General features: G+C 35.4%; 1 protein-coding gene across 1 annotated transcript in view; it reads right to left on the reverse strand.

Annotated features, from left to right (window-relative positions):
- MYH10 (myosin heavy chain 10) overlaps window positions 1–13,983 on the reverse strand; it is a 201,397-nt gene that overhangs the window by 170,700 nt on the left and 16,714 nt on the right. The window contains exon 2 of the mRNA XM_027857033.1: window positions 11,092–11,465. Coding sequence (XP_027712834.1) covers window positions 11,092–11,436 — 345 coding nt within the window. The 5' untranslated portion in view covers window positions 11,437–11,465. The remainder of the gene's footprint in view (window positions 1–11,091; window positions 11,466–13,983) is intronic.

Genomic DNA, 13,983 nt, shown 5'->3' on the forward strand with positions numbered 1-13,983 from the left:
TAAAGTGTAAAGAGAATCTAATCTAGGTGAATTCCATCCAGCCCTAAAGCATTAGGCACATGCTCTTGAAATACCATTGTTCAACATAGTACATCCCTTAGTCTAGATGGCTGGAATCAAAAGTAGTCTGGATGGAGATGGATTCTTTTGTCCTGAGTGCAGGAGGCTGAGTCTCAAGATGAAGTCAAGTTCTCAGCAGGAGCTGAAGACTTTTATATAACTTCCTCATTAACATGTCCATTCCCTCATCTCTGCCAGTCAAAGGCACCCACTTTTCCAAAAGTATTTAAGCATTTGAAGATCTCCATGGTCTTTTGTCTTTGACCACCCGGAGAGAGACCACTGAATCAATTTATTATTTGGTAGCCTAATTAATAAGTTGATTATTAATTACCCAGAAACTCTCAGACTTTTCATTCATATCAAGACTTTTCCAATGAGGTCAGAAGCAGGTATAGTGCTAGAAATGCTAGCTATATAAATAAGACAAGAAAAAGAAAATGGAGAAATAAGCATAAATAAACAAAATTGTAACTTTTGCAAATTATATGATGGTTTACCCAAGGAACCCTAGAGTCAACTGAAAGTTGAAACAGTAACAAATACCAGCAAAATAGTAGGATATAAAAGAAATCCATAATAAATCATCAGCAATTCTGTATATTACCAACAAAAAGAGAGATAGAAAGAAAAACTCCACAAGATATGTACAGAATGTATAAAATATTGGCAGGTATCTACCTGCCAAGACAGGAAGTATAAGAATTCAACTCTACTGAAATAAAGATAGACCTAAATAAGTGGAGAAATATTCATTGCTCATGATTAAGCTATGCCAATGTAACAAAAATGATAATACTACCTACCTTAGTGTCATACCAATCAACTGTCAAAAAATTAATTTATAGAGGTAATTAAAAAAACCAACAACATTCATCTGATGGAACAAAAGGTCAAAAATCTCATGGGAAACAATGGGAAAAAGTGAGAAAGAAGGGAGCTGAGCATTACCAACTATATATATATATATATATATACTCCAACTATAGTACAAAGCTGTAATCCTTAAAATGATTTGGAACTAGCTAAAAAATTGATCTGTGGAACAGATTAGGTAGCATGCCAGCATAACCAGTGACAGGGCACACCAAAAGAATTCCTCTACATACAAAGGATGTTTTCCTCTACGTTCTTCCACTGGCAGCTAGAATCCTTTGGCGTACAGCAAGTGGCCCGACGGCAGGTTACGAAGGCCAGTACAATATCAAATAAAACAAATAGCCTCATGTTTGATAAACCCAAAGGCCCCAGCTACTGAGATAAGGATTCACCTTTCAAAAAACTGCTAGATGGCTGGAAAAAATTAAAGGTTTAGACCAACATCTCACACCATACATCTAAATAAGCTCCAAAGGTTACATCATGTAAAAAACGTTACATCATAAATAAATTAGAAGTACAAGAAAGAAATTTCCTTTTGTATATATGAGAAAAGAAGCACTTGTGACCAAATGAGGTACAGAAAGCATCACAAAAGATATGTGGACAATTTTAATTATATAAAATTAAACAATTTCTCCACAAACAAAACCAATATAGGCTGAGATTAGAAAGGAAAAAGTTAACTGGGGGAAAAAATCTTTGCAGCAAGTTTCTCTGACAAAGGTCTCATTTCTAAGAATATATAAACAACTGGTACAAATTTATTCAAAAGACATTTCTCCAACTGTTAGCCAAAAGACATGAACAGTTTTCAAAGAAAGAAATCTAAGGTACAATATTTTCATATTATCCACACAAAAAAAAATGCTCCAGTGTGCAGTTCCGAAGTTGAGAGAGAGAGAGAGAGAGAGAGAGAGAGAGAGAGAAAGAGAGAGAGAGAGAGAGAAATTGACAGATGCTACAGAGACTTTGGGAAAATGCACACAATAATGTACTGCTGGCCAAGCTGTGAATTAATTGGTCAATCTATCCTGGAAAGTAATTTGGAACAATGCCCAAGTCACTAAACTGCTCATATTTTTTTGACCCAGTGATACCATTACAAGCCTATACTCCAAAGAGATCAAAGAAAAAGGAAAAGGATTTATATGTACCAAAGGATTTATAGCAGTTCTTTTTGTGTCGACAAAAAAACTTAGGAAACTGAGATTCCCAATCTTGGCATTGGAAATGGGGCTGAACAAATTATGTTATAAGTAATGGAATACTTTTGTACCATAAGAAATGATAAAGGAGATGGTTTCAGAGAAACCTAGGAAGATTTCTATAATCTGACATAAAATGAAGTGAGTAGAACCTAGAGAACAGTTTATACAATGACCACAATTTACAAGGGAAAATAGCTTTAAAAGATTTTAGAACTGATCAGTCCTGACACCAGAAGACAGATAAAGAGGCACGCCTCCCATTTCTTTGTGGAAAGATGATAGGGTACAGAAGGATACTAACATTTTTAATAAATGGGACAAATTTGTTCTGCTTGACAACATTTTTGTTATTAGAGAAGGCTTTGATTTGGGTCAGGGAGGGGGAGTTGGGGAAGGGTTAAGAGTTAGTGAGAGTGATGCATGAGAGTGACACAAAAAGAAATGAACATCAATGAAATATTTCAAAATATCCAGGAAAGAGCAGAAGAATGTTTGGAAGGTGATACAGAGAAGGAAGCAATGTCTGTACTACTGTATTATTTAAAAAACAAGCTGTATGTGATAAATCCACGGTTTTATTTGCAATCCCTCTTTTGTGACCTTCTGTGTGTGGGAAATGTACATGTCTGATGATTTTCTAGTTCACAAAAATAAAAAATTTAAAGGAAAAAAAAGAAGAAATTACAAAAAGGACAGCTTTTGAGGGATGTAGACAGAGTGAAGTGAGCCAAACCAGCTAAACGATTTATGCAATAACAACTACATGGTAAGGACAAAACAAACTGGGAAGACTTAAGAACTCTCATCAATGCAATGACCAAGTACAATTCCAGGAGGCTGATGATGAAGCATCCTGCTACACATCTGACAAGAGGTGACGAACTTAAGATGTAGAATGAAGCATACAAGTGGGAATTTGTTTTGGCAGACTGAATAACTGTTACACGGTGGTGTTTTTTTGTTTTTGGTGGGAGAGAAAATACGTTATTAACGGAAAAAATTTTTTTCAATCAAACAGTACCAGCACAGTGTTAAAGTGATAAGTGCTTTCACAAATAAATTTATCTACATAAAACACTCTGCCAGAGTTAATATCCATTCACCCATATGTCCTACACCATCTCTATAACTATACCTTTACTATGTCACAGTAACTGAAAACCCCAACACATCAAGAAAATAATAATGGTCTATGTATTCTGTGTGGTAAGACAGGGAAATATATTGTTATGTCTTAAAAAGATTTCCATTAAAACAAACTGTTAAAACGAAAATTAACCCTCAGCCATCTGAAAAGAAAAGGATCACATTCCAGGACAATTCACACAAGGTTTTCCCAACAAATAAGACACCTACCCAAACCAATAAGTAATTTCTAAAACTGTTAAATCCTCTTTATAAGAATATCACTACCCCCCCCACCCCGTGCCACTACAAGTTTGCCTGGATGATAAGGCTCAAAGACCAAGCTGATTCATTTTGTTAAGCTGTCTAAATTTAAAATGTTACACATACAGAACTGAAGCTTGCAACTAAGTCTTATTCTTTAACAAACTCTTGTCAAAGAACAACAAAATTTACCTACAACCTCTAACTTGCAACAATCACAAATCCACTCCAGTCAACTGGGAAATGGTATAAATTCTCTTAGAAGTCTTCCCTCCCTACTTTTCTCAACTTTCAAACTAGATAATATTAGCAAAGCTTATGCTACAGAATTTATATCCATAAATCTTAAATTCAGAGATAGAAAGGGCCAGAGAAGTTATCGAATCCAATATCCTCATTTTACAGTTAAGGACACTGAAGCCCATGGAGCTTAAGTGTATTGCCCAAGTGACGAAGTTTACCTTCAAACTCAGTTTCTTAGACTCCAAGTCTAGGGCCTCTTTCCATAGCACCACACTACCTATCAAGCCAGTTTAAAAAAATAAAAATTATGCATAGTTACATTCAACCAATTTTAAATTACTTCTTTAAAAAAATAACACAGCCCGTCCCATTATTAAACCATTCTGTTTTCAATACTTTTGGGCCTACTGATTTACAAAAGCTATAGCCAAAAAACATCTTTTTTACCCATTTTGCCATTTAACATAACAGCCCAACCCCTCCTTTAATCTACACACCAAGAGTTCTATTCTAATGTTGTGATATCCTGGTCAGATAAGTTCTGTTCATTTGCTGCTCATGAGAGGGATGGTGAAAATAAAGTGAGAGACAGAGCAGGATATGAGGGGAAAAGGTAAGGAGCAAAGATCTACATTCTGTTTGCACTCAGACAACGGAAACTTATCATGATGCTCAGTTTATTGTTCTTTGACTATACCTAACATATTCCGTAATATTAGAAGACAGTGACAAATCTCTTCAAGGACACATTCCTCAGCACCTATTCAAAGTGTCCAGAGTGCAAGGACTCTTCTATGAACATGGTGAAAGACTGTGTACACTACAGTGGAGTGATAAAGCACAAATCGAGGTTCAACTACCAACTAGAGGTATGATCTTGAACTTTTACTTCCTCATTCACAAAATAGGGGTGACACCCATAGTAACAACCTCATAAGGATGTGAGATACATATACATATATATATTAAATAGGATCACAGAGAATGATTATGGCTATACTTAAAGCTTGATATAATTGTAAACTATTGTTATTAGCTATTCTAGTCATCTATTGATTTCTGATCCAGAGGCCTCTCCAAAAACTTCAGGCAGCGTTTCTCACTTTCAATCTGTTCTAATTCGTTGACTCTTTTGTAAATGCTCCACTTCTAAGCAACACCAGAGAGTTTAGCTAAGCCTAAACTGAGAAATATAGTTCATTTACAGGAATACCTTACCTAACTTAGAAACCCAGGGTGGGCCCATATCTAAAAGTGTTATGAACTGCTCAGGGAAAAAGGCATTACAGGCAAGCCTCTAATTTTAAAATCAAAAAGATAAATTAGAAGGTAATTCACTGCCTTACAGAAGACTCAACTGACCCATAAAATCTGTTCAACAAAAAGATCTGTTTGAAATTCTTTTATATACAAACCCACAGAAATGCAATTAATTAATCTTCCTGAAGAATCATGGCTGTATTTATGTACAGCGAGCCCTTTCAACTGATTCAGTCAATTCAAAAGGATCAATTTGATCCTTTTTCTTTTTTGTACTAACTTACTAATAAATTGATTTAATCAATATTCTAACCCTTTCCTTTTCCTCCACTTTATGACCCTAAAGTACTGGAAGCAACTTGGAGTTTATCCAGCCAAGTCTCTTTAATTCACAGCCACAACTGACTAAACTGGGGACCAAAGAAAGTTAATGATGTGCCTAAGGTCACCCAGGTAGTGTCTGAACTAGGATTCAAATCTAGACTCTCTGACTCCAAAACCAGAAAACTCCTGCCAATATACCATGCTGTGACAGTCAATTTACTTTATCATCACCCTGATAAGTAAAAGATAAATAATCTCTGACAAGCAGGCACCGTAACTGAGTGAACTGATTCTCAAATTTTCAAGTGGTCAGGCAATACAAGATTCAGACCAGAGACCTAACTAACCTCATTAACTGACTTCTCAAAAACATTACATAAAAATGTTAGTTCAATAAGAACACTGACATTAATGGGTGATCAATGACATCATACAAAGTTTCTGTTAGACCGTAACAATGACATTATAAAATGGTATTAATTGTCCAGGTCAGCTTTGTACAGAGCCTGCCAATACTGCTACTGCTAATGAACACACAAAGATATCACATCATTTCTGCATAGGAGAAATAAGACTATCTACAATACTCATTCATATATTTTAAATATCTTCCAGATGTCTACAACAGACATATTCTCTTCCTACCTGTCCAAATATTCCTTCTTAGTCTCCTATGCTAATGTCATGCATGCTAACTGTGGATGTACCCCAAGACTCTTGTCCTGAGCCCTTTCCTCTTTTTTCTCTAGCTCTTGGTCACTTCATCAGCTCCAATGGATTCAATTACTCTCTATCACCGCAGAGCACCAGTTCTGAATCATGAACTACCCGCTACCCCCAGGATATTACCAACTGTATGTCGTGTAGGCATCTCAAATTCATGTCCAAAACAGAACTCATGAAGAGTTTTAAAGGCCAAATGGAGGATGTTATATTTGATCCTGAAAGTAATAGGGACCAGGCATTTATGAAACATCTGGATGACGTTGACAGCTGAGTGAAGAATGGACTAGAGTAAAGAGAGATTTAAGGCAGGGAGGCCAACCAAGCTATTGTAACAGTCCAGGTATGAGGTACTAAGAGTCAGTGTCAGAGGAGAGGAGGACATTTGTATACAAGAGATGTTATAAACACATAAATGACAGGACTCATCAACAGACTGGAATATGGGGAGTGTGACAGAGAATGAGGAATCGAGAAAGACATTTAAGCTGTGAACCTCGATGACTTGAAAAGAAAGTAGTGCCCTTGACAGTATAAGGGAAGTTAAGATGGAAGGAATTGGAGGGGAAAGATACTGTGTTCAGTTTTGAACATACTGAGTTTAAAACATCTATAGGATATCTAGTTCAAGACCTTCAATACATCTTGGAGATGTGAGCCTGGAGGTCAAAAGTTTAGATAAATTGATCTGGTGACCATCTTCAGAGAGATGAAAACTGATGAGATCACCAAGCAAAGTAATATGTGGGGAGAAAAAGAAGAGGGTCCCTAGCAAAAGCTTAGAGGACACAGTGAGTGTGATGTGAATGAAGATCCAATATAGGAGAATCTGAAAGAGCAGTCAGACAGTTAGGAGAAGGAGGGGAAAATAGTGTCATGAAATCCTAGAGTGAAAAGAGTAACAGGAGGGGATGATCAACAATGTCAAAAGTGGCAGAGAGATCAAGGATGAGGAATGAGAAAAGTCCAGCCATTCTGGAAAGTAATCGGGAACTAAGCCCAAAAAACTATTAAACTGTGCATACCCTTTGATCCATCCAAACCACTACTAGGTCTATATCTCAAAGAGATCAAAGAAAGAGAAAAAGGATCCATATGCACAAAAATATTTATAGCAGCTCTTTTTGTGGTGAAAAAGAATTGGAAACTGAAGGCATGCCCAACAATTGGGAAATGGCTGAACAAGTTATGGTATGTGAATATAATAGAATATTATTATGCTGTCAGAAATGAGGAAGGAGACGATTTCAGAGAAACCTGAGAAGACTTGTATGAACTGATGCACAGTGATACGAGAAGAACCAGAAGAATAAATTATACAATAGTAATAATATTGTAATGACAAACTTTGAAAGACTTAGGAAATCTAATCAACACAACGACACAATGACCAACTGCTATTCTGAAGGGCTCATGATGGAATACGCTATCCACCCCCCAGATAGAGAGCTGACAGACTCAGAGTACAGACTGAAGCCCATTTTCTTTTCTTTCTTTCTTCTTATTGGCCATGGCTAATGTGGGAATTTGTTTTGCCTAACTACACATATTTGTAATGAGTTGTAATGTAAGGAGAGGAAAGGTGAGACAGATAAAATTTGAAACTGAAAATAAAATAATTGAATTTTAAAACATTTCAAAAGACAAGCTATTAGATTTGAAAACTTTGGAGAGGGAAGTTTCAGTTAGATAATGAGGTAGGAAGCCAGACTGCTGAGAGTTAAGAAGAGAATCATAAAGGGAAATGGTCAATTGGGAGGAAAAATATCTTTGTATGAAATTTCTGATAAAGGTTTGATACATAAGCTATGTAAAACACCTAACAAATGTAAAACCAAAAGTCATTCACTAAAAAATAAGTAGTCAAAGGATAAAAACAAACTTTTCCTCAAAAGAACTGCAAACTATCAACAACCATGTGAAAAAATGTTCCAATCGACTAATGAGAAAATCAAAACAACCTTGAGGTTTTGTCTCACACCTTGTATGTAAATGGCAAAAATGACAAGAGATGAGAGCAGGCAATGTTAGAAATGTTATGGGAAGTTAGGTATACTAGTATACCGTTGTTGGATCTTGGAAAGCAATTTGAATTATGCAAATAAAGTGACTAAAATGTCTATACCATTTGACCCAGAGATTCCACTGAAACTCCAAGGGGCCATTGACAACAAGAAAGTCCCTACACACAGCAAAATACTTATAATAGCATTTTTGGGGAAAGTAAACAACTACAAGCAAAAGTAAATGCCTATTGATTGAGAAATGGCAAAACAAATTGTGGTAGATGCATGCAATGAATTATTACTGTGCTGTAAGACAGTGAATATGACAAATGCAGAGAAGTATGGAAAGATTTACATGAACATTTTTACATTTTCAAAGTGAAATAGGCATAGTCAAAAAAACAATATAAACAATGTAAACAATGTAAACAGAAAAAAAAATAGAAAATAATCAAAGATGAATGTTGCAGAATTATAAAGAATAAGATATCTCCAAAAAGATATAGGAAGACACTCCCAACCCATTCCTTTTCAGGTGGGAGGTATATGAACATGGTATATTAAACATATTTTCAGATTTTTTTCAATATACTGCTCAGTTTTGCTGTTTTTTTTTCCTCTAAAAATACTGTCATATAGATGACTTTCTGGGAAGGGATCAGAGGAAAGATGCAGGGAAAAGTTTGGTGATGTAAAAAAATGTATATAGATAAACCAATAAAACTTATTGTGATAAAAATTTTGCCAAGGTGGGAGGAAGCAGTTGTCCATGAATACAGAACATTGCATAAAATGTTAGCTTTTTTCAATATATTGCTCATTTTTACTGGAATTTTTCTTCTCTTCCTCTTTTTCTTTTTGAAAATTTTTTTGTTATAAGGGATGCTCTCTGGAGGAAGGAGAAATAATATAGGAAAAATCTAAAACAATATAAAAACAAAAATACTGATAACAATATATTTCTAAAAAATTAAAATCAAAAGTTTCTTCTGACTCTTGTAGTGGCAACAGAACTTGAGCTTAATCATAACATTTCATTCTACAACTATTTTAAGCATATTTTTCTCACTAGCTAAATAAGAAAGATCTGATGGGGGCAAAGTAGTAGCCCCTTAATTATTAGAAGAGAGCTATCACATAACAGTGCTACAGGAGCCAGAACAAGTACTATCAGGTATTTGTTATTGAGCAGATATAAGAAAAACAATTCTAGCCAGTACAACTGTCCCAAAATTGCATATACTGCTTATGTGACAGTGAATTCCCCACTATCACAAGGGCTTTATATACATTATATTAACTGACTCCCTACAACTTTACTAAGTACTATTATCTCCACTTTACAGAGAGGATTAAACTAGGGCTTATAGAGGTTAAATGACTTGCCCAGGTCACACATCTGTTAAGCAGCTGGGGCAGAATTCACACCCAGTTCTTGACTCCAAGCCCAGGGCTCTAAAGTCATATGGCATGGTGGAAAGAATGCTGAATCTGGAATAAGGACCTGCATTCAAACCACATGGCACTACTTACTACTTGTGGAGCAACCTGGGCAAGTTATTTATCCTCCCTGTGCCTGTTTACTCATCTATAAGATGAGAGGATGAATTAGACGACCTCCAATGTTCCTTCTAGAACTAAGTCGGTGATCCTACAATCTCTCCACTACAACCTGCTTTAGATAGCTAGTAGAGAGCTAGCACCTTCTAGAAAGGATCCTCTCCTAAGAAAAAAGGTTGAATTAAGTTCCCTTTGAAATGTAAAATTTCATAATTCTATGAAATTGACACTTGAGTGTCTACTACATATGAAAGTCAATATAGATGCTTTCCTCAACTGTAAAACAAGGAAACTGACTTCGATAGGTCTCCTGCAACTTTAAAATTCTATTATTCTATTTCTATCCCTTCCATTTTCTCTTACCTTATCAGAAACATGGAACTCTACAACTGCCTTTTACCTATGAAGACTTCACTACTTTCCATCCATAATGCTATAGAAAATTACTATGCTTCCCCGATACTCACTAGTATCAATTTTTACACCAATGTTCTACCACTTTCCCACCTATTTTTCTTCATTGCAAACCCATGCTCCATCACCCTTATTTATCATTTCTCTGAACTTACTACCACTTTCTCAGATGTTATCAGAGCCCAGTTGCATTTTTTCCTCTATTTTACTCCTACTAGTAATTTCAGGAACTATATTGACAACCCTTCACATATTTTCTTGACTCATAACACTACAATACATTTATATATGTTCAATTAGTTGGTGATATTTCAGTCAGTAAACAAGCATTTATTAACTATTTATTATATACCAGGCACTGTGCTAAATAAGCAAAGAAGATACAAAGAAATGCAAAAACAGTCCCTGCCTTCAAGTAGTTCATATTCTAATTGGGGAGACAGGATATAAATAACTAGGTATAAATAAAGGATCTTTACAGAATCAAAGGAGAGGGCACTATCAACTGTGAGGACAGACACTGAATATTAAAGAAAGCCAGAAGTGAGGGGGCAGAGCATTCCAAGTGGTGACAATCAATGTAAAGGCACAAAGACAAAACCATGGAATGTTTGTTTGAGGAACTACAAATAGGCTGGGGTACCTGGAAAACAGCACATGGAGGAGAGTAAAAGGTAAGACAGCAAATGTATGAAAAGGAAAGATTGTGAAGAGTTTTAAATGCCAAACAGAGCATACTTGATTCTGTAAGTAACAGGCAACCTATTAGAATTTACTGAGTAGGGAGGTGACCTAAACTGATATGCAAATTAAGTTTATATTTGAAACAAAGGAAGGCCTAGGTAATCAGATTACCTGTTCTATCTTCAATGTTACAATTCAGCAAAAAGAAATTCTAGTAGAGAATTTGAAGGTTCAATGTGCTCATGTGCTTAAGACATGGGTTATCATTTACAAAAATTTGCAGTTATTCCTCATTAACCATTCAGTTTTAAATACCATCTTTAAAAAAAAAAACTTACATAAATAAGTCCAGAATAATAACGATCCTTGAGGTTATGCAAAACAGATGCTTCATTCAAGCATGTTAATTCTGCCATATCTTCCACTTTGGAAAATTTAGGTGGGTTCATCTTCTGAATATCATCTTTATTGACCATTGCTTTCTTTCCATTCTCCGCCAATTCAACCATAACTTCATCTCCTCTCTCTTCCTTGATACTTGCTGCCTCAAAACCATGGCGTTCTGATGGAATCCAAACCAGTTTTTTAGCAGTCCAGTCGGCCTGAGTGGCAGGATTGTAAATTACAGCCCTATCCACGAAGAGATACCTCTCTGGATCTTCAAGTCCACTCCTCTGCGCCATTGTAAAGGGAGAGATACAATGGTATATGCCTGTAAAGGAAGAAAAGAAAACCATGTTTAAAAAATAAGTACACAAAGCTGAATCACAAGATGCAACCATCCTACAAGTCTAAAACAAAAACTTTAATGATTATAAAAGTAAAAAATATTGGGAATTCCTCATCATGTCTACTTAACAAAGACTCCAAAACAAAATTAGGGAGGAGTCACTACAAACCATGCCTATGGTGGTTTAGTGCCTAAAAGCTAAAAACAAGCAATATCACAAATTAAGCAAGGCAATCAAGGACATAAAGGGACCAAAGTCCCAAAATGAAAGAACAGAAGGGCAGCATGGTACAGTGGGAAAAGCACTAGATTTAGAGCGTATTCCAGTCTCAATCACGTTTCTTACTAGCAGTAAGATCCTTTCACCTCTCTGGGCCTCAGTTTTTTCATCTTTAAAATGAACAGATTAGAATACATGAACCCTAAGGGCCCTTCCAACTTTTAAAACTATGATCCAATGACAAATATGTTAACAAACAATGTATAGTCTAATATTTCAAAAAATCAAGTCTCACACATGTAAGGTTCTTTCCAATATTACAGAATATTCCTTGGCAAAGAGAAAAAGACCATAAAGTTTAGAAACAAAAACAAAAGAGAAGCATCATATTCTATGACAGATGCTAATCAAAGAGAACAAAATATAAATCCAATATTCAAAAATCTAGATTCACAAATTAGCTCAAACTAGAGTTAATGCATTCCATCACCAAACCCCAAAGTACCAAGAAATAACAACAAACAGAAGCTCTCAATCCAGAAGACCACAGAAGAGCAGAGCACAGACCAAAAGACTCAATACCATCTTGAGGTGAGAAGAGTCTGAGTTACCTTGTTCTCTTCCCCCACCCCACTACCTTCCTAAGTTGGCAAGCTAGTAATAGCAACTCTTACCCTTAGGCTCATGGAACCTATAATTCCTTTTCTATGGGAATAGCAAAACCTCACCTTTGCTAAAAGTAGGAGTAGACACTAGAGCTCCTATCTCTACCTGAAATTCCCTCATCTGTCTGATATTATTTTGATTCTACCTCCTTACCCCCCCATACATTTTCCACTTGAATGCAGCTGTGTCTGACATGTATATCCACAATGGGTATGGGCATGAAGCATTATTGGTTCTATCTCAGGGGCCTGGGCTCAGGACCAGGCCAGCCATTAAAAGAGGAGCCCCCTGCAAGAAGAGATAGTAAGAGATACCTCATTTAAAATAACTCTAGACAGTGTAAAACACCTGAAAGTACACCTGCCAAAATAAACACAGGTATTATATGAACAAAATTATAAAAAACTTTTTATACAAATAAAATCAGATTTAAATAATTAGAAAAATGTTAATTGTTCATGGCAAGGCCGGGCCAATATAACAAAAATGACAATTTAACCTAAATTAATCTATATATTCAATGCCATTCCAATTAAATTACCAAAAAAATTATTTTACTGAGTTAGAAAATGTAATTTAAAAAATCATTTGGAAGAACAAAAGGTCAAGAATATCAAGGGAACTAATGATAAAAAAGTAAAGGAAGGAAGGTTAGCAGTACCAGATCTTAAACTGTATTATAAGACAGTTAATTATCAAAACTATCTGGTACTGGCTAAAAAACAGAAAGGCAGATCAGTGGAACAGAGGACATATACAATCTAAAGCAGCAAATGACTATAGTCTTCTTATACTATAGTACTATACTATATATAATAATTATAATTATATTAATAATTATATTATAACATATATAACCCTATAGTAACCTGGTGTTTGACAAGTGTAAAGACTTAAGTTTTGGGAATAAGTTTTTGGAAAGCAGCCTGATAGAAACTGGGCACAGACCAGTATCTTACACCATTTCCCACAATAAGGTCAAAATGGATACGTGATCTAGATATAAAGGGAGATATTAAAGAAAACTGGAAGAACATGGAACATATTACATATCAGACTTATAGAGAGGTAAACTATTTACAAATAAAAAAGGAGAGCATTTTGAGGTATAGAATGGATAATTCCAATTACATTAAATTAAAAATGTTTTGTACAAATAAAACAAACGTAACCAAGATCAGAAGGATAGCAGAAAATTGGGAGGAAATTTTATAGACAGTTTCTCAGATAGAGGTCTCATATTTCAAATATATAAAGAACATTGCCAAATCTCTAAGAACATGAGTCATTCCCCAATAGATATAAATGGTCAAAGGATATGAACAGGCAGTTTTCTGATGAAATCAGAACAGTTTATAATCATGTGAAAAATGCTCTAAATCATTATTGATTACAGAAATGCAAATTTAAGCAACCTTGAGACATCATTTTACACATACCAGATTGACTAAAATGATAGAAGGGGAAAATGACAAATGTTGGAGAGGATGCAGAAAAATTGGGACACTAATTCACTGTTGGTGAAAGTGAACTAAATCAACCATTTTGGAAAGCAATTTGGAATTATGCCCAAAGAGTTATAAAACTGTGTATACCCTTTGACCCAGCAATACC

The sequence above is a fragment of the Vombatus ursinus genome, unplaced genomic scaffold (genome assembly GCF_900497805.2).
Source record: "Vombatus ursinus unplaced genomic scaffold, bare-nosed wombat genome assembly UNPS02011916.1, whole genome shotgun sequence".
In the NCBI taxonomy this organism is placed as follows: Eukaryota; Metazoa; Chordata; class Mammalia; order Diprotodontia; family Vombatidae; genus Vombatus; species Vombatus ursinus.